Source organism: Neovison vison, chromosome 4 (genome assembly GCF_020171115.1).
Source record: "Neovison vison isolate M4711 chromosome 4, ASM_NN_V1, whole genome shotgun sequence".
NCBI classification, from domain to species: domain Eukaryota; kingdom Metazoa; phylum Chordata; class Mammalia; order Carnivora; family Mustelidae; genus Neogale; species Neogale vison.
In genome coordinates, this window is record NC_058094.1 from 202,227,540 (window position 1) to 202,254,202 (window position 26,663).

General features: G+C 39.3%; 1 protein-coding gene across 1 annotated transcript in view; it reads left to right on the top strand.

Moving 5' to 3' along the window:
• Window positions 1-24,242, top strand: part of CPED1 (cadherin like and PC-esterase domain containing 1) — a 262,691-nt gene extending 238,449 nt beyond the window's left edge. Inside the window, exons 18-22 of the mRNA XM_044246452.1 lie at window positions 2,924-3,144; window positions 3,402-3,503; window positions 3,906-3,993; window positions 8,276-8,422; window positions 22,292-24,242. Of these exons, the coding sequence (XP_044102387.1) occupies window positions 2,924-3,144; window positions 3,402-3,503; window positions 3,906-3,993; window positions 8,276-8,422; window positions 22,292-22,513 (780 nt within the window). The 3' untranslated portion in view covers window positions 22,514-24,242. The remainder of the gene's footprint in view (window positions 1-2,923; window positions 3,145-3,401; window positions 3,504-3,905; window positions 3,994-8,275; window positions 8,423-22,291) is intronic.
• The last annotated feature ends 2,421 nt before the right edge of the window (window positions 24,243-26,663 follow it).

A 26,663-nucleotide genomic window follows, 5' to 3' on the forward strand; every position in this document is an offset into this window, starting at 1 on the left:
CATATTGGGAGTTTCCTGTATGCCAGGAACATGATGACTGGGACAATCTCACTGATGTTCTCTAAGGCGGTGCTGTTATTCCCCCCGCCCCCCCATTTTACGCGTAAGAGGAGGAAACCTTGGAGCAGTCATAATTTATCTAAGATTATCTAGTTAATAAGTAACTGTACCTTAGAATTCTGACACATAACTCTTTTTGCCTCTGACGTGTTTTGTGGGCTGCCTCTTTGTAGAACGCCACAAAAAAAGGGACCAAAATGTTCTTCTCTCAGTAACAAGCAGCTTCTTTGATTTTGCTAAGCCCCTGTATCTCTCCCTGTAGGCCAGAGTGCAGACCCCCAGTGATCTTATTGACAGCCCAGAGATACCCTAGGAGGGATTGCATCTCCACACCGTGATGAAAAGAACCCGTTGGAAAACGTGTAGTGGCAATTTAGTTTAAAAAGCTGGTCTCAAAGGTCTTTTACCAGTGTTAAGAGCTGAAAAGTTCTCCCATCCATCCAAATTCTCAAGTTGAGGTCCTAACGCCCAACACCTCAGAATGTGACCATGTTTGCAGGCAGGAACTTTAAAGAGGTAATGAAGGCGAAATCAGTTCTTACGGGCGGGCCCTAATCCCATGTGACCAGTGTCCTGACACGAAGAGGAGATGAGGACACAGACACACACAGAGGAAAGACCATGTGAAAACTCAGAGAGAAGGTAGCCATCTACAAGACAAGGAGAGAGGCCCTCAGAAGAAATCAACCACGCAAATACCCTGGTTGTGGACTTTTGACCTCCAGAATAGTGAGAAAATGAATTTCTGTTGCATATGCCACCCAGTCTGTGGTACTCTGTCCCGGCAACCCCAGCAAACTGATCCCAAGGGAGCTGGTAATTACTAGTATCTGAAACGAAGAGCCTTCCAGATTATTCCAAGTTCCCTTTTAAAAATCAAAACTCTAAATCAGAAAAACAAATTGTTATACAGGTTAGATCTAGGAAAAAGAATTTCAAGGGATTTCACAATTTATTTTATCATATCAGATGTTTATTGCCCCAAATGGAACTTGACTAGGAGGATCAGTGACTGGGGCCTTGACACCCTCAATTATTCAGTTTAGCTTGATGGTACTTCTGATGTTTGATCTGAGGGCAAATCGGAGATGTCCTGGGGATTTTTTTCACACAGCTCATTGAATACACTTACCGTGGAAAGAATGAAATTTGCAGATTCTCACTCACTTTGCTGTGCATGGACAAATGCAGTAGTCCTGAGAAATGCCAGCAATGGCTGCCATTAAAATCAGAGAAAAATATGTGCAGGACTAACAGAAAGAGAAATCCCAACACAGAGAAAATTGAGGAATGAAATAAACCTGTCCAAAGACATTAAAAAGAATTGTCTCGAACAGAAGTCACTTTGACTTTCAATTCAATAAGTATTTTTGAAATGTATCCATGGTAGGTAGTATGGGGGAAATTAGAATTTAGAAATTAACTCTGACTCTGACCTCAAATATTTCTTGACATGAGATGAGAAAAAAAGACACAGACAGAAACAACCATAATGTCATGTAGTCTTTGATAAAATCTGTAATGGAAATTAAAAATGTAATGAAATCACAGAGGACAGAGAAGGTCATTGGACAAGCTGGGGCACTGAACAAGACCCTCTGGGAGTTACAGTTTTTTCTTTGGGGTCTGAGCTTGTGTAGCGTTTACACAGGTGGGGTTGCAGAGGGAGGAACTTGCTAGGCAGGCGGATTAGCACAAGGGAAAACAGATGTTGTGGAGTGCAAATCATGTTCAGCAAAAAAGTAGAAGTCTGACCTGCTTACCTGAAGGGAAGCATTGGGAGGACGGGGCCATTGACCCTGCATTTGGAGTCAAAGGGCCTAGGTTTGAGTCCTGTGTTCCCCATTTACCAGATTTATGAACAATCACTCCCTGAGCCTTCTGAGCCTCAGATTGCTCCTCTGTGAAATGGAAATAATGACTCAAACCTCACCATTATGATTAAAAAGGAGTGCCCTGTGTGATGTCTCCACCTAGCAGAGTCTGATATGCAATAAAAATTCTGCAGATATTGGCTCAACCTCAATCACATGGGCTTGACTGTACAGAAAAATGGAGACCCAATAAGGTTTTCGAGCATGAAGGTGCAAGCTCCGGAAGTAAGCATTGGGAAATTTATCCCAGTAGTGCCGCATGTACAGCATGACTTTGAGGGCAGCCTTTCCCACAGTTTGGGGGTGATAGGAGCCTGAAGCAGAGCTGCTTCACGGGGCAGTGGGAGGGTTTTGAAGGAGGTAATGAGTAAGAGTCTTCCAGGACAAATGGTGCTGGGGACTGCTCCCTGGGACATAGTCAGAGACTCAGGGTCCAGCCCTTCGGCTCTTTTCTCAAATAGTGACATGACTTCTACTGACCTACCCAGCCTCTGTGAATTCTCAGTTTTCACATCTATGAAATGAAGAGGTGGGAAAAAATATCTAAGTATTCTTACAAGACTAAGATACCTCATGCTTATTTGTTTTTTGTTTTTAGTTTCTTTTTTTTTTTTTTCTAAATGTTATGTTAGTCATCGTAGGGTCCCTAATTCAGGCCTATCTGAATCAATAAAATCTGTTAAGCTCATTAGATCGGAAAGCAAACTACCTAAGGGAAGTGGAGAAACCCAAGAGAGCCTAAAGCAAAAAGCTTTAAACATGACTGAGCAGGTCAGTGGCTGATAAAATTATGAGGAATATGGAAGAGAGGAAAATGAACAGGTTTGGGGGAGAATATGATTAACATCATTTCTAACAGCTGAAAGGGCTTTCTTCCGAAGAATTAGACTTGTGGCTTTAGGACTATACAACAAATGACTTATTTTGTATTGTCTCTCATACCATGTAAACATCAGATCTGAAAGCAAATGTTTTCCTCTAATTCGTAGATTCTTTTCATTGGAGATTCAACCAACAGAGGGATAATGTACTACCTGATTGAAAGACTGAATGAAACCCTGCAGGAATGGCAGAAGGTGCATGGCACGAAATTCTATCACAACGTCAACGGTGGGAAGACTTTGATCAGTTACTCCTACTATCCCCAGTTCTGGATAAGCCCTTCATTGAGACCAACATTTGAGAAAGCGCTCGAACATCTCTTGCAAAGGTACAATGGAACTATTATGGACGGCACAGTGCCACAATGGACCGACATTTCGCTGGGGGTCGCAATTGCTCCCTGTATATCAAATGTGCTGAAAAGCTTAAATCCCAAAGTAATGTGACTGAAAACAAGTTGGAAAGGACAAGGAGGTCCAGTGATCGGGATGCTAGCTATGACTCAGAGAAATGTGAGGCACTGCTGAGAAAATGTTAACCATCTGTTTCAAGGCAACATGTGTTGTTTTCCTTTCTGGATTTCAGATCCCGTCCCCTGGAGAACACAGGCCAGACGGTGTTGGTTGTTGGTGGTGTTCAGTGGCTCAATTCCAATCACCTACAAATTATTCACAAGGTTTTGAAGAGGTGAGTTTCTGCAACAAGAATTGTCATTAGCATTTGGAGTTAAAAAGAAAAGTCACCGTTGAGGTGATTAAATTTTATCAAGATTTTTGTGGAAAGGACAGCTTGAAGTTTAGAACTCTGGTTTAAAATGTTTCAAAATACTTTTTGTATCCATCACAAGAGGGCTCTTCAGTATCCACATTTATATTTTTTACAGGTAAAAACACACCCACTGACACATAAAACTCTGTCCACAAAAAAAAAAAAGAAAGCCTAAAATATGCCAAATCTATAAAATGAGAATTTAGTCTTATATGCCAATTACCACATCCTAAAAGAACTCCATTGTATTTGTTTATGTAAGCACAAATACCAAGAAATGTAATCAAGGTTTATGACCTCAGAATTCTGATTATTTCTCAGGGAAAATTTACTCAATATCCTTGTGATCATCAAAACTTTGGGAATTGGATTTCATCTCCCAGTGGATGGATTGCATTTCTTGACACAGGTAGGCCCATTCCCTCTAGGCTACATGAACTTTATGGTTCCTGTAAGGATCTTTGTTGGTGTCTGAAAAAGGACCTACAAGGCATTATATAAGAGTCAGCCACCTTTGTAAAAATCAAAGGAGATAATGTACTTAAGGATTAGGATTTCAAATCCGTTATACTTATTCCTGGAAATAAGGAGACCATGTCCCATTAACACATTATGAATAATGCTTTGAACTCCTAAGACAAGAAAGGGGATGCCATGCTATAAAAAAATAAAGAACTGAGGGGTGGATCAGAGAGATTCATATTTAAGTATCCCTTTACCCTACGAACATTTCATACACCTTAAAAGACTCCTGCTGAAACCATAAACGAAATTGTCAGTATCAATGAGTACTTTGGAAAAGGGTGACTTTTTTGAAGATGATTTCTGACTGATTGCTTTAAAAAATAGTCTTTGAAGTAGTATCATTAGTTTTATCTTTGCTTGGGAGAAGAGTTAGAGGCCTCTGACCAGTTCTTATAGAAAAGCACTGAATAGAAGTCTAAGAAAAGGAAAAAAAAAGGAAAAAGAAAAGAAAAGAAAGGCACTATCTGTAAGTAAGAGAAGCAGCAGCACTTGTTAGAGCAAGGAGAGTTCAGGGCAGGCGGGACTTCATGCCTTTGCTCCAGGGAGCTCAGGGGAGACAGGAAACTGTCCATTTACTGTATAAACTGAATGAAGGGTGTGTGTGTGTGTGTGTGTGTGTGTGTGTGTATGTGTGGTGTTGATCCCTTCTCAAGTTCCCCAGCACAGATGACACGATCCCCTTTGCCTTCTAAAACGTTGCCTGCCTCGGTGTCAGATCTCTGATCCCAAAGCAGGAGAACAGGTAGAATGTGGCCCAAGTCAGGGATCCAAATTCAGCCTCTCGGAGGTAGTGTGGGGAGGGGAAAGTCCCTTAAGATGAGTTGACGTATTTAATATCTGGAGTAGCTGAAGGGTTGGAGTCTGGATTAGACGACAGTTCCTTGTTAATGGTTTTGAGTTGAATGTCCTTGAATGTTATTTGAAGGCTACAGTCAAGGTTACAGTTCCTTCAGGAGGACTCTGCTTTGAGCCCCACTTTACCCCTCTCGAGAACGGCAGTGCTTGTGGCTCCTACTTTTATTTAGGTTCCAAACTCAAGATTAGTTCATTCCAGCAGACAGCAAACATTTCTGCAGCACTTTCTCTGTGCCAGATCCTGTGTTCAGTCCTGTGTCTCCCAGCACGGCTTTGATGATCCCCATCCGTCTTCTCAAACAGAATGAAGACAAAAGGAGAGGAGAAACAGAGGGGAGAGGATAGAACAAAAGAGATAGGGAGAGTTGCAAGCAGAGGCAGAAAATAAGGCTGACTCAGTTGTTGCCGGCATGGCCATTCAAGGGCTTGCCTCTGCTGTTCTCCGTAGACTTGCTACCCGTGCGTAGGCACAAATGTGCACACATGTGTAAACACTCATGCACGCACTGATACTGAGCTCAGTCCTGCTGGGCAAGTTTCAGTTCCTCAAGCACGCCATGCACGTCCGGGTCTTTGAAATCACTGTTCCCTCTGCGTGGAGCCCACCCTCCCACCACCTGTTCACCTGAACAACTTCCAATGATCCTTCACGTGTTCGCTTACCACGGGCAGACTTAACAGATACACTAGACTGGATTGACTAGTCCTGCCAGGAGCTCCTGTGATCGAGTCTCACGTCTCTGTTTATGCCGCTCAACAGATACAATCCTTGGTTGTCTGTCTCCCCTGCTAGACTAATTTCTGTGAGAGCAAGGACCAGGGAGGGAGGGAGGGCTGCATTGCACACTCTGCTACCCCAAATGCAAAACACCATCTTCAGCACATAGACTGTCAAAAAATATCTCATGCAAGAATGAGTGAATGATACTTCATAGGGTTTGTCTCCTCCTAGATCGCCCCTTCAGGACTGAGACATTCATTCACCTGGCGACTGGGGGTGTGGCCCAGCAAAGACTCCCTCCTGACTTTTGGCAGGAATTGCCTTTTGCTGCCCAGGCCTGACTTGCCAGTATAGGGGTACCAAGATTCAGCTCCCTTTCCCTAGTTTGGGCTGTCTTGGAGGAACCAGCTCTAGAACTCCCAGTGGGATCCACAAAACCCTCTCATAGAACTACATCACTTCCTTATAGGTGTTGATCCCCAAAACACTCTCCTCTTAGCTCCCTGCAAGCAAATTCCCATCTCAGGAGTCTGTTTCCCAGAGAACCAACCTTTGTCTAGAAAACTCTCTTTAGAACCTTCTTACTGTAAAGTTCCATATACCTTTCATATCTAGGCAAATTAAAATTGAGAAAATACTTGTAACCGGACAAGAAGTCTACAAATAATAAACATCATTGTTCACATGATGGCATCAACCAAATTCACCTATGTTCCTTTCCTCTAGATTTCTTCTTTAGGAATTCTTCTATTCACTACTTTTATTTTGGGGGAAATACTCTTCCTTCGGTATTACCTGAAGATAGGTATGCTAGCACAGTGAGAAGACAGAAAATTAGACATATTTTTACTGCTGCTTTTTTCTTGCAGTTGGACCAACAAAACAAGTGATTTGCTGTTTCTTTTCTTTTCCTTTTTTTTATTTTATTTTAATTACTTATTTGACAGAGAGAGAGATAGAGAGAGAGCCCAAGCAGGGGGACTAGAGGAAGATGGAGAAGTAGGCTCGGGAGCCCGATGTGGGACTCGATCCCAGGACCCCAGGATCATGACCTGAGCCAAAGGCAGAAGCTTAACCCACTGAGCCACCCAGGCATTCCTGTGATTTTCTTTTTCAACTGGAAAATAAAAAGAATTTTTATCCGTTAGAAAAGGCAAGAGCAGTTTCCTTCCTCAGTCAGTTTGGGTTCTCCATGTCACAGCAGACAGAATTAGCAGAGGAAGGGGATTTATTAGGAAGAATGTCCCGGAAGGATAAAGGGAAGGGTATAGTGAGTAGGCAGAAGGAGTTTCAGGCCCCAGCACCTAAAGCATATCACTCAGTCTCGCACCAAATACTTTTGGAGTGTCTGCTCTATCCTGGGCTCTGTTGGGCACGTGGTTGGCTGTTACTGTCTGATAGGAAGAGAGCGCAAGAAGGGAGGATGAGGTGGGAGGAGTCTCGGACTGCAGGTCGGTCTGAGAGCATCCTTGCCATGCTGATGAGAAATCCCAGAGCGTGAGTAGTTAGAGGAGGGGTTGCTCCTCTCCACGGTGGACCTGAATTGGACTTTCGGCCAAGCTCGCTCATTGCTCTGGACATGGTTGGGGAGGGAGAGAAGATATGATTCGGCAAAGCAGGGGCTGGAACCTGCACTCACTTCCGTCGTTCCCTGAAGCCCACCCGAAGCCCACTCCCCTTAAACCTCACTCTGCTCTAGAGCCCCTTCCTGAAGCCTTGCTGAACCCGCTGAACCGCCCTCCACTGCCCTGCTCAGCGGGTCCCTCCTCCCCAATAGCCCAGAGGCTAGGATCTTTACATCCAGTAAAGGTCTTAGTAAATGTTTACAAATGTGTTTCTCCAGTTAGAATGCAGCATCTGAGGAAGCAGGGGCCGTGATTTATTTTTCCTTCTGTTGTGGTCCCTTAGCACAGAGCTAAGCCCAAAACAGATACTAACTAATACTCAAATGACTAAATGAATAAGAATCCAAATAGAGGGAGATAGCCTTCATGATGTTCAAATTTTGACTTTTACAGTGAGAATTTTTTTTTAAAGATTTTATTTATTTATTTGACAGAGAGAGATCACAAGTAGGCAGAGAGGCAGGCAGAGAGAGAGAGGAAGGGAAGCAGGCTCTCCGCTCAGCAGAGAGCCCGATGCGGGACTCGATCCCAGGACTCTGGGATCATGACCTGAGCCGAAGGCAGCAGCTTAACCCACTGAGCCACCCAGGCGCCCTACAGTGAAAATTTTAAATATCTCAATGAAACTTCCCGGCTAAGAAACCCAAGAAGGTTAAAACATAGAAGGAAAAGTTCCAAACCATGTGTCATTCTAGATATTTATGTGTCGCCGTTTTAGATACACGTAAACGTTTGCACTTCTATTTTGAGTAAAAAAGTGAGAAGACATCTTTGTTTCAGAAATGCGTGTGAAATTAATTCTTCTTCTTGCAGTGGGACCAATCTGTAAAAACGATGATATTTACATGATTTCTACCTGAATTAGTAAATCGTAAAACAATCCTCTTGATTAAAAAAAAAAAAAAACTCAATCTAACTGAATTTATTTTTTTTTTAAATTCCCATTTTCCTCCATTGCACTGCAGAGTGAAGTTCAGAACTTATGGAAGGAAAATGTGATTATTCTGGATGCCGCAAAAACCTATGGCTACGAAGTGGTTGACACATTTACTATAACGATGGGACGATATAAGGAGTTTTTGCAAGGGACATGCGGGTGCCATTTTCATGAGGTATTTATCCTGGCTCTTTATTTATTGTAGCTTTTGATTTTTAAAAACATCTCTCATTATATCTTTAGTTTTGTTGTCCGTGTTATTTTGTATTAAAAAAACCATGTCGGGGGTGTTGGGGGATCAAATGAGGTATTCAGCATCACTCACTCAAAGCATGTAGCAGTCACAACTGGAGGCGCTACAAAATAAGAAGTTAAAAAAAAAATTTGCTCTTAGGTAGACATTTAAAAACTAGGATCACCAGTCAACGCAAGCAGGAGGATGGAAACCTGGAGAGCACCTGCCGTTTCTAACAGACCCTGAATATTCCCATCAGACATTGTGGCCAAAGAAGGTAGCAGGTCTTTGGTGGACCTTGAAAATCAGACAATTTAATGTGTTAAACTCATGAATGACCTTCTTCCATTGGTTGAGCCAATGCATGAAAGAGGTGGACCTATGTTTTGGGTAGCCCTCAGCACCCCGTGGGGAAAATGATTTGTTCTGTAGTCATCAAATAGAATATAATATTATAATAGGCGAAGCTGATAAGGTGTTAGCAGAGGCAACAGCAGGTTTCTTCCTTGGTCAGTTTGGGTTCTCCAAGACACAGCAGACAGAATTAGCAGAGGAAGGGGGTTTATTAGGAAGAATGTCTGGAAAGGATAAAGGGAAGGGTGCTGAGTAGGCAGCAAGAGTTTCAGGCCCCAGCACCTAAAGCCTATCACTCAGGCTCACAGCCCTTGTAAACCGGAAGGCAGTCGTTGGGTTGACTGGGACAATGACAACTAAAGGATTCTTGGATCCCATTTTCCAGCCGTAAAATGACTGTCAGATGCATTTTGGTCCTTAGGTTTTTACGGCTACCCAAGGGTTATTGACACTGTATTGGTTCTTCTAAATATTCTGTGTGTGTGTGTGTGTGTGTGTGTTTACATGTAATTATGTATGACAAGTGCACCTGCATCTCAGGGAAGCGAGAGCCTGCACCCACAGTGCAGAGCAGGGCATTTTCAGTTTTGATCTAGTAACTTGAACTTGGCCATGCTGTTGCAGAGAAGCTTCTATGCTGTAGGAGACTGTGTGTCTATTTCTTTCTTCCACCAAAAAAAAAAAAAAAAAAAAAAAAAAAAATTACACCCTTTGAGTTCCTATCCTATCTGCAAAAAGTCAAGACTTAGAAACACAAGGGCAGGTAGCCTAGAATAGAAAGAAATGATCTTGCCACTGAGCCAGCCAGTATCAGAGTTGGCTGCAAAAACAGATCAGAGGTTGCCATAACCCACATAAAATGGGGACTTTGAAAGACAACATACAGACCGGGTTTTTGCCCCTTTTAGAAAAGGTTTGTTTATTTACTTATTTTTATATAATGTGTCTTCAATTAGTATTTGAGAGGGGAGGGTATCTGTTTTTCTTCTTCATCTTTAGTCACTCTGGAAGCCTAAAAAGGAGAAGTCTTCCAGAGATTCCCAGCATGGCTCCAATTAAAAACAGAAGATGCCCTTCCCACGTGATCACTTTGCATGTATCTCCTGCCACAGCACTAACCAGTGACACTAGTAGTCATGGAATTCGAGGACTGCAACAAAGACTCTTTGAACCACCACAACTAGAATATTGGCTTCTAAATATGACTAATAAAATCATCTTTAATTTGCATAACCGTGATTTAGCATGTCAGGTGAAATTATGTCACTTATTTGATTTTTTAATTATGTGCAATGATCGTGTATAAATTGTTTTTTAAGCCCTATTTCTAATGTGTGCTGACTTGGCAACTACCTAGGTACCATCGAAATTATCTCAGCTGATTCTGAAGCCGTGTTATCCATGTTGAAGTTTTCTTATTTGAGCTAAAATACTTCTGGGAGCATTTGCCTTTCTACCGCAGAATGATAAGATCATCTTTCTGAAACTGACTCTCTTCATTACAAAGTCTCTAACCCATTCATCACTTAGGCATAATTGTCACTTAATTCTTGAACAGTATGTACTTCTTGTACCTCAGGAAGTTTCTAGTGCCGACACTGATGTTTTATAATCTCTCCAAACCATCACCCAACATCTTAAATCACTGTGAGCTTCCTATAAACAATAAGAAAATCTAAAGGCCCTTACAAAGGATGATTTGATGGTTAATGTACCAAGCCAGGGAAAAGTACATTATTGGTTTCATGCAAACCATATGAAAGGGCAGAAATCTATTAATAATAACCATTTTTGCCTCTGTGCTCATCTTATGAGCTGGCAAAGCAATTTGTCATAGAGTAAGACCAAGAATTAAAATCGGCTGTGCTAAAACCATAAGAATTTGAGCCTTGTATCTTCTAGTGTTCAATCAAACTACTCCCACAATAGATTCACACATACCTGAGAAGGATTGCTATGATCATTATAGTAAGATCTTGATGTGTCCTTTTTGATTTGTGGTGGGAATTCCATCATAGACATAACAAACCTACTTCAGTGGTGTTCTTGTCACCAGAGGTCTTGGGGGCAACTTTTTCATCTGTCAAGACACCGAGAGAGAGAATATGTTGCCACCATGAATCTATAAACACTTTCCCAACTGGCGTGCATCAGTTTTGACTACAATGTTCTTGCTGATTAGAAAAGCAGGTGTTTCTCTTCATGGGCAGAAATGGAATTTTGTTTTCGCAGTGTTTGTGCAGGACAACAAACAGGATCCAGGTAGCTTTTGCCCAAGAGTGGTTTTGGATAGTACCTTTAGTTATGTGGCAAACATCTACTATGAGTAAGCTAAAACCTGGGAAGGATACAAAAATATTATCAGCTCAGACCTGGCTGCAGGAGGGACAAATCCACAACTGTTATGTGATTATTAATTAGTCTAATCAGCTATATAAACCTTACATGAGATCTCTGTTTTCTGGCAGGCATACAGCTTTTGACTCAGTACAAAGGGAGGGAAAAATAATCCCTCTGGCATTACTACCCAACTCTAATAACCCCAAGTTTCCTTTGATTCAGGCACCATGGAAAGAAGAAAGGATTTTCAATTCCTTGTCAGAGATGATTTCCCCTTTATTGTTTGATCTTCATCTTATACTCTTTATTATTTAATTTTAATTAGGTAAACAAAAACTTAGCTGACCTAGAAAAGTTTGCCTTCTATGTGGTGGGCTTGAAGTTTTTCCCTTTTTCCTTCAAAGTTTAAAAGTTTGTCATAAACACAAGGAAGAAAAAAGCCTTCAGCATGGCTATTTTTAATAAATTAGTAATAGCAATTTAATTCAACAAATATTTGAGTGTCTATGTGAGCTCTCTATTAACTACTATAAAATGAGTTAGGAGAACATTTTTTAGGGTTCCCTTGAGTATCTCAAATGTAACATATCCCCAACATGCAATTCTGTGTATTGTAGAACATCAGTTAAAATCAGGGCCTGGGGAAGGTGGGCTAGGGCCAGATCATGGTAAGAGCTTAGACTTTATCCTATAGGTAAGGAGGAGCCAACAAAAGTTTTATAGAGAAGTGAGATGGCCACCTCTTTGTCTCAAATAACATTGAGGGGGGAAGACAGAGACAGAACTGAGTCTGGGAGAGAAATTAGGAGACATTTTCAGAAGTCATGTGAGAGATGATAAAAGCTTGCCCAAACCAGGACAGAGACTGCAAGCATGAGGGAGAAGGAGACAAACGCAGGCCCTGTTTTAAAAGTAAAATCTGTAGATCTTATCTGCAGCATGGGGGTGTAGGAAGAATCAAAGACGACTCCTAACTTGGGTGATGAATTAGAGCTGAACCAGCAACTGAGTCAGAGAGTGACTGAGAAGGTACCGGCTCAGGGAAAAGATGATGATTCGGTTTGGAACATGTTGTGTTTGAGATGCCTGTAGGACATCCAGGTGGAGATCTCTCACAGGCAGTTGGCTACACAAGTCTGAAGCTGGAGGGGCAGGGTGCGGCTGGAGATAAAAGGTTGGAAGTCGTCAGAAAACACAGCAGTGGCAACAATGAAGATAGATCATCCAGAGAAAGGGAGCGGAGTAAGAGGAGCTGAGGAACGCTTGGAAATGTCAGTATTTAAGCAATGCTTGCAGAAACAGGAGCCTTTGAATTTAGAGAATAAACTGATAGACGAAAACTCTAGTGGAGTGTAGAACCATGGAAAGCCAAAAAGTGAAAATTTGTAGGGAGATCAAAACAGCATTACTGCTGTCAAACGTAATGGATAGATTTATTAAGATAAGGATTTGTACATAATCAGTGATTTGGCATTAAGAAGGTCCTTTCTGATCATGCAGGAGTAATTTCAGTAAAATATTGGGGGCATGAATTAAACTACAGTAACTGAAGAGGTATAAGAAATGAGACAAGGAGGGGCGGGCGCCTGGGTGGCTCAGTGGGTTAAAGGCTCTGCCTGCAGCTCAGGTCATGATCCCAGAACCCTGGGATCAAGCCCAGCATCGCATTGGGCTCTCTGCTCAGCAGGGAGCCTGCTTCTTCCTCTCTCTGCCTACTTGTGATCTGCGTCTATCAAATAAATAAATAAATAAATCTTTAAAAAAAAAAAAAGGTGGGGGGGAAATGAGAGAAGGAAGCTGGTTAAAGCCTTTCAACAAGTGAAAATAAGAACAAAGGAAAGATACCAGATTCAGAAAAGAAAGTGGTCTGGGAGCAGTTTATAGGAGGAATTACTTCTCATGTTTATGGGCAGAAAGGGAATAATCCATACTTAGAGATACATAAGGAAAACAGAAGGGCATAAGAGGAAGGTTCTTGGTATTGTGGGCGAGGATCTGGTCAAGGACACTGTAAATCGTGGGAGGGTGCTGATAAATGAATGAGGTTGGCTGCAATTTCCTTCTTCTCTATCATTTACTTGCCCTGGACTTCTGCAATATTTCCATCTTGGAAGCTTCACTTTCAATTTCTCAAATTCATCCTTGACTTCCCCACCAGGATGTTTCTGTGGTTCCAATCCAATGTTGTCATTTAACACCTTTCAATGGCCTTATCACTAAAGAGGAGTCACAGGAGTTTCACTGCCTACCATTCCTAAACCCCTTTTGGGGGAAAGTGATCCTAGACAATTTTTTTCCCCCCAGTGCTCAGTCTATTGTCTCCAAGAATTCTAGCTTTTTCTGCCAGGTGATTAGATTACAAATCAGTGCCTGCTGAGAATGAATTCAGATGAGATGTTGATCCGTAAGTATCTCATGGGGGTTTTTTTGCAATAAACCCTCATTTCGGGGGATTTACTACGAAAGCTTTAAGAGTCAAGCTAAGATGGACTCTGAACTGCCTTGATTAGCATTCCCTACTCTATGTTTTGATGTTCTAGCCTAGTGAAAACAGGATCTGTGGTTTGGGAAACTCTGTACACCCCTCTACTGTAAAGATTCTCAAATAATATTAGTATTTTAAATGATCCAAAAAGCCCTTACAGCAAAGAAACTATTTAGCTTCATTTGACCCAGTTTTTCTCAAACATTTTGACCACAGAACCACTTTCCTTTTATTCATAACAACTATTAACACCTCACTAAATACACTTTGGAAAAACTAGCATAGAGGATAAGGTCAAAAATCATGTGGGGAGTACAGATTAAATGTGGCAGAATGACCACAAGCATTTATCTTCTCTTCCACTTGAAACTCCACCAAAAGACCTTAAAGACATTAAGCTATTCACCACCATTCCCCACTAAGACAGAATAAGAAGAAATAACTCATAATGGCAAGAAATCTGAATTCATTCTAAGAAGTTTAACTTAGCCTGCAAAGGAAGTTACAATGTAAAATGTGAGAGAGGAGAATCCCCAACTAGAGGCGAAACACACTTGCCCACAGATCCTCTGAATGGTCCAGGCCTGAAGGAGGGAGGGGGGAGTAGGGGCAGAAGAAGGCAGGGCCGAGACACAGGTCGGAAAGTCTGTTTGCAAAATTGGTGGACCCCTCACCCCACCACATGCAGCCAAGAACCTACATCCATAGATACGATTTCTGTTAAAATTGAACATCAGAGATGGACTCAGAAACACAGGTACAGAAAAGAACAAATTAATCTAGAGGCTGAAATCAGAAAAATGAAAGGGAAAGTTGGCCCTGAAGGGCTGAGCTCCTATACTTTCTCCCCAGACCCTGTGGAATACCAGCAGACCAGCAGAAGGGCATAGATGGGCACGTACCACCTCGGACAAGGGGTAGAGGGTTCCTCTGACAAGAAATTGAGTGACCCAGTGGAGGCTCCCCTTTCAAAGGCCCCAGTAGTGCTGAGCGAATCTCTACAGTGAAGCCAGTGGTTGGAATGTTGGTCCACACAAATTGTTTCTAAGTGACATTTTGGTGCCATATGCTTAAATAAAACCAGAGAGGGACGCCTGGGTGGCGCAGTTGGTTGGACGACTGCCTTCGGCTCAGGGCGTGATCCTGGAGTCCCGGGATCGAGTCCCACATCAGGCTCCCAGCTCCATGGGGAGTCTGCTTCGCTCTCTGACCTTCTCCTCACTCATGCTCTCTCTCACACTCTCTCTCTCTCAAATAAATAAATAAAATCTTTAAAAAATAAAAAAATAAAAAAATAAAACCAGAGAGACCGATGGAAACAGATACCTGTGAGTGAAGGTCAAAATAGATTCCAAGACCCAAAAAGTACATGGAACTACAGCAGGGTAGGAACTTAGCTTGTAATCCATCGAACAGATGAAGGTCATTCAAATAATATCAAGAATTCAGTGACATGAATATCCAACCACTTAGAAAACAGAGTTTGAAACGGGACTTAGTCTCTAGAGAACTGCTGAGGAGTAGAGGGAACCACAGTTTCACTGGATATGGTAAACTACTGGTCTCTAGCTCCTTCTAATCAGTCTCTCCACCTCAGAGCAGAATTTGTCCCCAGAGCTGGAAACTGAGGCCTGTCTGAAGGGCAGAAGTTAAAAAGGCTCAGCTGTCAGAGTAAGAAGCCCTGGAGATTGGGAAGTGGGGGAAGAGACGGAGACATTGCAAATCTGGAAACACCAAAAGCAAAAAACAATTCCTCATTCCTAAAGAAAACTTTAGTCTTGCCTTCTAATCCTCAGCATCTTAGACCCATTCAGAAATTGGACTCCCTTCAATCAAAACATAGCTTATTTCATGTGGCCATGATTAAATATTAGGGGGGGTAGATGAAAAAAAAATCATTATTATCTGTAAAAAATTGCATGATTTCCTGAAATGGAACTATGAATTATAAGGACTGGCTTCTAGCTGTTGTTTGTTGCTTTATTTTTATTCCATTTCTGTGAATTCTTGGGCTACTTTTTCAGCTGGTTGTAAATGTGGTGACTGGATCTTGGATTGAATGTCATGTCTGCAGAATGACTATACCAAATAAAAAGTACTTTAATCGTATGCATTTATCTTAAAAGACCACACGAGCACATTCTGGTCAATGTCAGGTTTTCCAGCCTTGGAAAGCTGTTACTCTCATTCCTCTTCCTATCCTGTCCATGTCCATGGAACACGTTTATAATCAGAACATCCCCCTTAATCCAGTCTAGAGAGATTTTGGAACACTTGACCCACTGAAAATTGTTTTCTATTTTGTTCTGTGGATCTGGAACCACATCAGAAGTTCCTTGGGTGTTACTCGGGTTAAGATCGGTTTTAGGAAAGGTATTTGCTTCTAATATGCCTGACACGTTTCCAATTCACCAAGCTCTCCCTCTTTGTACTGACTTTTTGAAAATTCAAAGTTATTTTAGATGCAACAGTTAATTGACATGGTAGTATACTCATTCTGATTAATATTTATGTGAAATCAATTTTGAGTGTTAAACTTGCATGCATTTAATAGTAAAAGTCGCAATGTGGGTTTTCCTGCGTAATTTATTAATAGATTTTCATTTGTTTGGCTAGTCCTACAATAGCCAGAGGACAAAGCCAGTCAAGTTGAACTGTAGCCATTTGTATGCCTTCTAAAATGTTTGTGTGCCCAAGTCTTTAATTATGTGGAGATGTGGAAAGATCTACAATCATAAGCTAGGAGGTTTCTTAGCATATAGGAAACCTATGAAAAAGTAAAAGTTACTTCTGCATGTCCAAGCACAGAATTTTAAATTCTTGTTACACTGAGTCACAGAAAAATGTGGTCATTTCCATATTCTATAATATGTTATCATGACAGCACTTGATTCCAGCACCAAAATTTCTTCTTTCTATGTTTCTATAGTTAATATATTAAAACTATGTTGTTGTTTTGAAACACTGTAATCTTCACTTGAAAGTCTGTGTCTACATGTTACTTCATCTAAATGTGAAACTGCCATGAGGAAAATAACTTTTGTTATTACTCTTTTACTTGTGATTATAGAGCAATGCTGATCTGACCAAGTGATCACACTTCACGAAGACCAATTTTCCTTCACTCTCATTTCCTCATTTTAAATAATTTGACAGATAAACTCACCAAAAGAAAATAAACAGCAACACATACACACAAAGATAAAGACAAAGAATTACTTTGGATCATTTGACAGTGTCAAAAGAATTGCCATTTAACATTTATGTTTGGAATAAAGTCAAAATGCAGCCAATCACATATATATGCATCACTTAACTGTGTGTGATAGTTCCTATCCCTCTGGATAGACATGTCTCTTTCTCAGTGCTTGAGTTATAGGCACCCAAGTTTAAAGAAGCGTTTGGCAGCATCAAACAGAATTTGTCTCTTTTTGAGGTGACCACCATACAGAAGCATCTAGGCTCTTGTCTTCGGTTCATGGCCTCTTTCACTGGTGTTTTCCAATAGCTCACTTTTATTGTCTATTATTATTATTACTACTGTGCCTTGGAGGTAACCTAACATTTGTATTGCTAACATCTCTCTTTCAAAGCCACATTCCACTTGACACTTTATTTGGATTTTAAGAATCCCATGGTCCTCTGATTTTTGGGAAGGACCCAAATGGGCACATTTCCACACAAGAGATCAAAGGAAAGAAGCAATTAGCTCTTCGTTGTACAGGTATCAAACATCTTTCACTTGCATAACATTTCCAAGCCTAAAAACTGTACCTAAGTTCTTTTCCTTCACTTTAGAATCCGTAAGAGTAGGTAAAATAAAGTAATATTTTGAAACTTGGAGATAGTAGTTTGACAGCAATGCTGCATACTGAATTTAACAAATAAGCTCAACGAAATAAAGCTCTGTGAACAGATGAGCATACCCACCATAAATTAGTACTAAGTAATGTACGAAGGAACTATTCATTACATGGAAACAACATGGTGCCTGACCTTGGGGAGTGAGTCTCAGACAATGTCTTTGAAGTCATTTCATTCTTGTTCTTACTTCAAGTATCTTAGACATGCATCTTTATATAGCCCCCTTGAGGGAAGGGACCATGTCTGAATTACTCCATGTGTTTCCTTGCAGAGAGCTCTGAAGATTGAAAGTTGGATACAATGTAGAAAAAAATAAATCATTAAGTCATCAATAATTCGTTTTAATTTTATAAGATATGGCATCATTTTGTTCCTCTTCTGCTGTTTTTCTATTGTGAAAGGATTAGACAAACTCTTGCTAACTGTAAAAATATAAAAATAACTATATACAATAAAAACAAAAAATTCCTGCCGTTAGGGGCACCTACATGGCTCGGTTAGTGGAGCAGGAGACTTTTGATCTCAGAATCGTGGGTTCAAGCCGCATATTGGGTGTAAAGAATACTTAAAAATAGAATCTTAAAAAATAATTCCTGGGGTCCCTGGGTTGCTCAGTTGGTTAAGCATCCAACTCTTGATTTCAGCTCAGGTCATGATCTCAGGGTTGTGAGATCGAGCCCTGTGTAGGGCTCCAGGCGGGGTATGGAGCCTACTCAAGATTCTCTCTCTCCCTATTCCTCTGCCCCCTCCCCACCCTCACACATATGTGTGCTTGCTCTCGCTCTCTCTCTCAAAAAAGAGAGAAAATTCCCATCTTTTGATTATATACACCCATTAAGTCTCACTTCTTTCCCCACTGGAGATTCTCTTAGCATTTTGGCACATATCTCCATTTTAAACATACACTCTTGATTTTAATTCCAAGTCATTAAAACTCTTAGGCTGTCAAATTTATGGTCACTAGATTTATGTAACACTGGGTTTTATTTAGAACTACCTTACTGTTCCATAAACATTTTTAGGAAAGAATAGCAGTTTATGAAATGCACTTTAATGTAGTACGAACATTCCTATTTTTTCTATCACGGTATTGAATTCTGCTTATACTTGGCTTATGCAACCAATAAATTGGATCTATGGTAGGCTGATGGTAGACTCAATTAAAATCGATGAGTGAACATCTGGAATTGAAAAATCCCACATCATCACTAGTTTCCCCCCCACCTTCCCAAATGGTCTTGGTTATTTTCTTACATTTATTCTTCAAGATGTGCTTTAGGATTTCCTTGTCATGTCCCCCAAATATGGCTGTGATTACAGTTGGAATAGCATTTTCATTAATCTGGGAGGATTTGACCTGGTGTGTCTTTCCATTTGTTAATATTTTCCTTTTATTAAACTTTGTGTTTTCTGCACCTGCACAATAGCTGAACTGAATGAAATTGTTTTCTTTGTAATGGGATCTTTTCTCCAATATATTTCTTATTAATTATTGATAGAATATAGAAATGCTATATGATTTGTAAATATTAACTTTATAATATCTCATTATTTTTCGGTAGCTTCCTTTGGGGTTTCAAGGTGAACAGTCATATAGTTATAAATAATTCTTGGGTAATTTCCTATAACAAAATGTTTCATAATGCTAAAGCTTGCATTACTGAAATAAATTCTGTATGCTGTTGGTATAGTGTAAAATACTGCTGGATTTTTTTTTTAAAGGCTCTGGATTCCATTTACAGTAACATTTGAGAGGACTTGTCACATCTCTATTTTGACAAATCAAAATTGAAGTAATTCTTTCTCTGTAGGTTTGTCACTTTTCAGGGGTCAGTGTCAGGGTAATACCGGCTTACCCAAGCCAGTATTAGGACACTTAGTATCTTTATTTCCTGCAAAATAGCTTTTAAAGGAAACTAACTGAATTAAGTGTTGTTGGGCCAAGCCCCGAGATAGACATGTAGAAATCAATCTTCAATAGCATTCGCCAGCACCGGCATTATGAGAGGCGTTAGGCTGGCCCTCAGAAGCAGGAGGAGACCCCCAGCATCCCGTCTCCCTTTCTCAGAGACCACCTGAGTGGTTTAAAAATAGAAATACATTATTGGGGCGCCTAGGCGGCTCAGTGGCTTAAAGCCTCTGCCTTCCGCTCGGGTCATGATCTTAGGGTCCTGAGATCGAGTCTCGCATCTGGCTCTCTGCTCAGTGGGGAGCCTGTTTCCCTTCCTCTCTCTCTCTCTCTCTCTACCTGCCTCTCTGCCTACTTGTGATCTCTGTCAAATAAATAAAATCTTAAAAAAAAATAGAAATACATTATTTACCTTCCCATGTGATCGGGCAAAATATTGACACAACTCTTGAGTAGACTCTATAAGCTTCAACAAATACAGTAGAAATACATATTTTTGTATTATCTCTTTTATAAATCACATTCAAGATTGCTATAAGCATCTACACTAGCATTATCCAACATGTGTGCTGCAGCATTAACTGCAACACGAAACACTGAAATAATTTTTAAAGAACTGTATAACCTTTTGCAATGGGATGTATTTTTATCTATTTTGCATTTAATTAGCATGCTGATCATCTGGCAATTGCAAAAACCAAACCTGAAGATAAAATTATATAAACAAAAGTAACCTTATTTTGGCTTCAGAACGCTGAAATAATATTTTCTCAGGGTTGAATGTAATATTTATGCTTAAGTGTTTCCTTAAATAAACTTCCTTAAAAATGTTCACTAATCTTGCTATCGTTGAATACACACCTCCTCCGAAATGGACAGAACCTTCAGAAAAACATTGGTGCACCTCCCACCCGATCATATTTAAAGTTGTAGGATAACCAAACAGGGGTGCAAAGAGCTGCACGTTAATAGCAACTTACAACCTTGGGACCTGGAATATTAATCAGTGGTTAACTGCAAACTGAGCTCTGATTTCCCATCCATTGGGATTCCTTACCACAACCCACTGATTTCACTGGTCTTAAGAGTCACTTCATCTGAGGGCCTGATCATAAAAAACTAAATGTCCCATAGCCACAGGAAAACAATTCATTTCTTTGGGGTTAGCAGGGTATAATTGGTTTTCAAATGCATTGCCATTCTATTTTTTCTTCAAAATGGGAATAGCTTCAACGTTTTTATGATTATAAAGGAATGCACATTTGTCGTATTCAAATAAAAAAGGCAAGGCCAGAAGTTACAAAGAATACGTTTTAAATCACCTATAATTTCCTCTACCCAAAGAGCACTACAGTTAACATTTTGGTTTAGATGTTTACAGAATTTCTACTCAAATAAATCTTCTAAAAGGGTTCATGCTCGCTTGCACATAATAACTAAAAATACTCATCTTCAAAATAAATTGCTTGTGTTTGCTTAAATATTCTGTATTTTTTGAGCTGTTTTCATTTTATTCTCTTATATGGAATTAAAAAACTATGGCTCTACATCATCATAATCATCATATAGCACTTAAAGGAATTTTAAAAATCCATGAAAGCTAGTGTTGCCTTAATTGGTTAATGACTAATATATAGTTTATGTGTCAGTACTGACCAAAAATAATGTCTTGCAATTGTATTAAAAATTAATAATTAATAAATTGAATTAATGACTTGTTATTCATTTGTGAACACACCTCAAATATCTTTGCCAGTATTTTCTCTCCTCCCCACCTCCCGACCCTCCCCACAACCTCTGTTTTGATCCCTTTTTAATTCCCTCTGACTGTTGGTATTAACAACCTGAGTCACATTAACCCAGTGATTAAAACTGGCAATTATACTACTTCTGAAACTAATAATGCATTATGTATTAATTAATTGAATTTAAATTAAATTATAGGATAGCACCAGGGCAATTTTTTGTAAACCATACAAATGGACTATAAATATGGCCTCTTTGTGAGTGTGTGTGTGTGTGTGTGTGTGTGTGTTGATATTCATAAAATATCTGTAAATGGAATCACAAAGAAATTAGTATATGTTGTTTCTGGGAAGTCAACTGAAAGATTGGGTGTGTGGAGACAGAGCTGGGGAGGAAATTTTTCTTATATATCCTCTTGTGCTTTATAAATGCTTAATAATTCTGCCTATTCAAAAAAGTTTAACATAAAATTTACATATGTACCAACATATATAAATTTTGTAGCTTACTAGGGCATGGTCTATTTCTACAGATTCCTTACTAACTTACTAACTTACAAAGCACCCTGAAAAAGGAAACCACTAATTGTAAGTGTCAGCTTATGGCTGTGCAATGGATAGTATTTTTCTTCTCTCTGCAAATTGTTTTAATTTCCATTCTGTAAAAGGGTGTCATGGCAAGTTTGGAGGACCATGTTTGAATCAGTGACCCAGCAAAGGTCCATCAGCGTCTTTTCTATATGTTAGCATCCAGCTTAAGTACACATACATGGACACACACAGACACATGCACAGACAACAGTGTGTTAGAGAAACCATCGAAAATTATTCCTCAGCTGCATTGGGGCCAGCTGCCCTGAGGTAAGTAAAACGGCAGAAATTCTAATTCCAACGTTAGTTTTTTTTGTTTTGGCTTTTTGGTTTTGGGTTTTTTTTTTTTTTTTTTTTGGGAAAGATAAGTTTCTCTGGCTCTTGGTTATATAGATCATATGTATACCCTTTAGGCAACGTCCACGTGATACAGAAGCTACCGAATTTGTGAGTTAATTCTACTACTTGATGCAGAGCTTGAATGTCATTGATTGTAACTATTTTTTGCTCTTTATTTGCAGGTAGTGAAATCAAAGCTATCCAAAGAATATCACTTTATTAAAATGAAACAATCAAGTAATCACATTGTGGGGAAATATTTCAGCAATCAAAGCAAACTGCGACGACGACGACAAGACTCTGTAACAAATTTTCAGTCCCCCTATCATGTCAGAGGTCCAGTTAATCAGGTTTGCTCTGAAATCCTTCTCAGCAGGATGTGCGTGAGTAAAAGAACTGTGTAGACTCCCTGCAGGAGGCCTGAACTTGGAATTGGGGACAAGCCACTCACTCACCTGAGCGGTGGTCTAAGAACCAAATCCTGTATGTCACGTGTATTTGGACCGACCGCACACCCAGGAACCCGGGCACACACATACACACCAACGCACGCGTGGCTAAAAAAAGTAATAAAAACACTTTTTTCCTACAACTTTGTAAGGTTGAGGTGTGCGCTTGAAAATCACGTGTCTTCAAGGGGAAAGCTAGACTAGAGAAAGGTGACTTGAAGTATAATCGTAAATTAGAACCACTGTGGTCTAGGTATTGCATTGTGATAATAAGGAGAAATAGAGACCCTTGAATTATGTGGACAAAAAAGATAAAGCTCTTGAGATTGCGTGATCTTCTCTCTTGGTACATTAATACTGAAAAGGAGAAAAAAGCTGTTACATTCCACTTGCAAGTAGGGATTGTGTTTGTGTCCTCTACCGGGAGAAAATGTGATCTTTAGGATGGCTTAGGCTTTGTGAATCTAATGTTTATGAAAAACATGTCTTCCTATACTTCTTAAATTTTACAACCGAAAGGAAAAGAACAGGGATGCTCCACGAAGAATTCAAAAAGATTCTATGAGAGATAGGAAATGTAGTATTTTACAATTAAAACACCAATGCATTTAACTTTGCACTCTTTGTCCTTTTCATAAACATTCCCTCCTACCCTGTCTGTGAACTTGGATGGGTAATTGCAGTCTAAGTTGATTAAATATGCAATTTTAAAGTATATTATTTGATTATGTTTTACTGACGATATCCATTAAGAAAGCTTTTGTTGGCTGTTAGAATCCTGGGTAATTTAAGATTACATTTTATGCAAATATTTTCAAAGGATTGGCCATTTGCAAGTGCAGAGGAGTTTATTTTCATACAACATTTGTATGTGCCCACAAACATTATGTCACTGGTAACTATATTTTGATTTACCTAATACAAATTTAGAGTAAGCATAAAATTATTTTTTCATTAAAACTGTGGCATACGTACACAACATGTCCAGTTCTAGTATTGAGAACTTTCTCTTCTATATGTTAATTTCAAAATAGTGAATTTCCTTATTTTTCAAGTTCTTTGTTGAGAGCTATCCCACAGTTAAAATTGGCTTTTAAAGGATTGTTTTTCTTTTGGGGGAAAAATAAAACAGAGGGTTATTCAATTCATGTTACAAATACCTCAATTTCATTACCATACCCAAAAAAGACTATTTTGATCGATCAGTTCCTTTGTATGAATATCCACCTCTTTAAATACTCTATTTTTATATATATTTTTATATGGAATTAAACGTGAATTTATATTTAACTGTCTTAAATTATATTTAAACACAGCTATCACTTGATATAAACATATCTGCCTTTGACAGATGATAGATTTTTCTTTAATGGTACAGAATTACCCTTTAAAATGAAAGATTTTTCGAGTACCTGCACCTATAGTAAGTTAGGTTTTTGATTTTTTTTAATGATATAAAATGTTGCCAATTCATGCAGCCTCTCCATCGTGTTTTAATGTATTACATGCTCTATAACAGGATTATAGTGTAGATGTTTCTTGTAATTTACAGTCAACCGAACTATAATAACCGTCCGACTGAGGTTAGTCTGGCATTTACCTCTTCACTGTTGAAATAATAGTTTTTAGAAACAAGTGTAATAAAACTATTAATAAATGTCTTGCTGGTGATAGTCTGTGTTCAGAGAGTGTCTTTTACTTTCCTTTTTACTGGAGGTATATCACCATACAGGGTCTGCTTGGCAGACATGTCATTATACAGATTCAACTATTTGAGTGTGGTTTAATAGGATAACTGTCTAGTTTTTTTCAATCCTGATGTCCTCTGCATTTTGATCAGATGAATACCCTGCTGTACAATGACCAAAACTTTTGAACACAGTGCCGTGAAAAACTATTTTTTTTCTTTTTAAAAATAAGGTACTGAAATGTTAGGAATCGTTGTAGTTACTCCTTAATTGAAAAAACACATTTTATTTTATGTTGGGGAGGTAGGGGTGTGTGTGTATGTGTGTGTGTGTACTTGTATGTGCTTAGCAAGTTCATAAATTGAGTGGGGAAAAATAGGAATAGGTATTTAAGCATATTTTTAGATGTAAAAGTTAAAGGAAGTATATTATTTTTGCTAAGAATGGATTAGTATCCAATCTAAACTGAACTCAACTAAAGAAAACATTGACAATATCACAAGTCAAGAATAGCTGCGTAAGCATTTCCAAGCATCACTGTTGACATTGTGTGTGTGCACATGTATGGGCAGTTAAGAGCACAGTGAGCTATCTGCCAGCCATCCAAGTAGGTGAATAGGATCCTGGAGGGACATATGAAAAAGGAAGTGCCTTTTCAACTGATGCCTGCCAGTTGGGCTCACACTTGAGTCATTTGATCTTCCTCCCGTTGGACACCCCTGTGCCTAGCAGTCAACTCTACAAAACAATAATTTCCACTTAGATAGCACTGGAAGAAGTCACTGGTTGTTGACATGGAAATAGTGCTGGTAATGTTTATGTGCAAAACAGAATGCTGTTTTGCATTTGTTTTCTTCTTTCAGTGCCATTTCATGGAAGGATTTCAACAAGAAATGCAGAAACTGGTAAAAAAATAAATACATATAACCCACTAAGAGTTATTTCAAAGCTGTAATGCTTTTTGGCATGGTGGGGAGATATGGTGGGGTCTAATACAATATTAAGGTTAAGAGCCGAGAAAAATAGTGAGGAATAGGGTCTTATTAAATATTACTTTATGGGCTCCTTAAATTGAACAAATACTGAAAGAATCATCAGTATCTGAAATTTTTCCCTGTGAATTTTCACCTTACAAAAAGAAACCAACAAAAAATGAAAAATGTCATCATCATCAGTGGCTAGAATTATTGAATTTAAAATGAACAAACGGGCACCTGGGTGGCTCAGTCGGTTAAGCGCCTGCCTTTGGCTCAGGATGATCCCAGGGCCCTGGGATCGGGCCCTTCATCAGGCTCCCTGCTCCGTGGGGAGCCTGCTTCTCCCTCTCCCTCTGTCTGCCGCTCTGCCTACTTGCGCTGTCAATAAATAAATGAATGAATAAATAAATAAATAAATAAAATCTTAAAAAATAAAATGAACCAACATAAATTTGAGTAAGCTCATATAGGCTGATAACTTCAAAAACGTATATCCAAGTGCAAAATGATACTACAGCCAATTCTACCATTTTGACTGGATCCAGGAGTCCTTGCTCCACTAATACTACTGTAGCCTTTTTCTTTTCTTAATGCTTACTTAAAGTTCAAATGATTTTGATGGCTCTTGGAAACTAAGGCATTTTGATAGATCACTTTAACTTAGGGGGATTAACCAGAAGTTGTCAAAAGACCCGAAGACCTCCTAAAGCCAGCAGGATCGTGCCAGGGCCTCCAAACTCGATTTTGCATTTGGCAAGGCTTCCAAGGTTTCAAACTGTCAAAGAACCTTTTATCATGTTTTTATTGCTGTAGTAACTGCTATTATCAACTTCCATATTTCTTTTATGATTCTGTCACTTGGTGTAGGGAGCAGTAGAACTCATTTTTTCTAACTGATACAGAACATGCAGTCCTCCTAAAATGGGGCTCCATTTGTTTTCTTTATGCTCATCGAAATATAAAGAATTGGTTTTACAGCTCTATCAAATGTTAGATCTCTATGCTTTAACACACCCAAGACACAATCAAAACACTAATTCTTAAACATATCAAGAATATTTACAATTTTTAAGCATATTTTCAATGTAAATGAAGATAATTACTTAAACCCAACTAAGAGAAAGAACAAAATTAAACAACTGCCTTTAAAGAAAACAACAATAAGGGGGCTTTCTATCCCTACGAGGTCGTCATATTTAGGTAGATTAAGTTTTGAATTTGATCTACGCCAACGGGCTGGTTATGAGACATGTAATATATCTAACCAAGACATTCTTCTTCGGAAATTTATGTATAGGGTCATATCATTATTTTTATTACATGAAAAAGTAATTCTTATAAAACTTATTAAAATGTTTTGATATTTTTAAAAAGCAGAGTAATTATAATTGATTATTCACACATCAGAATTCAGAAGTAATGTGGTGTCATAAATATCAA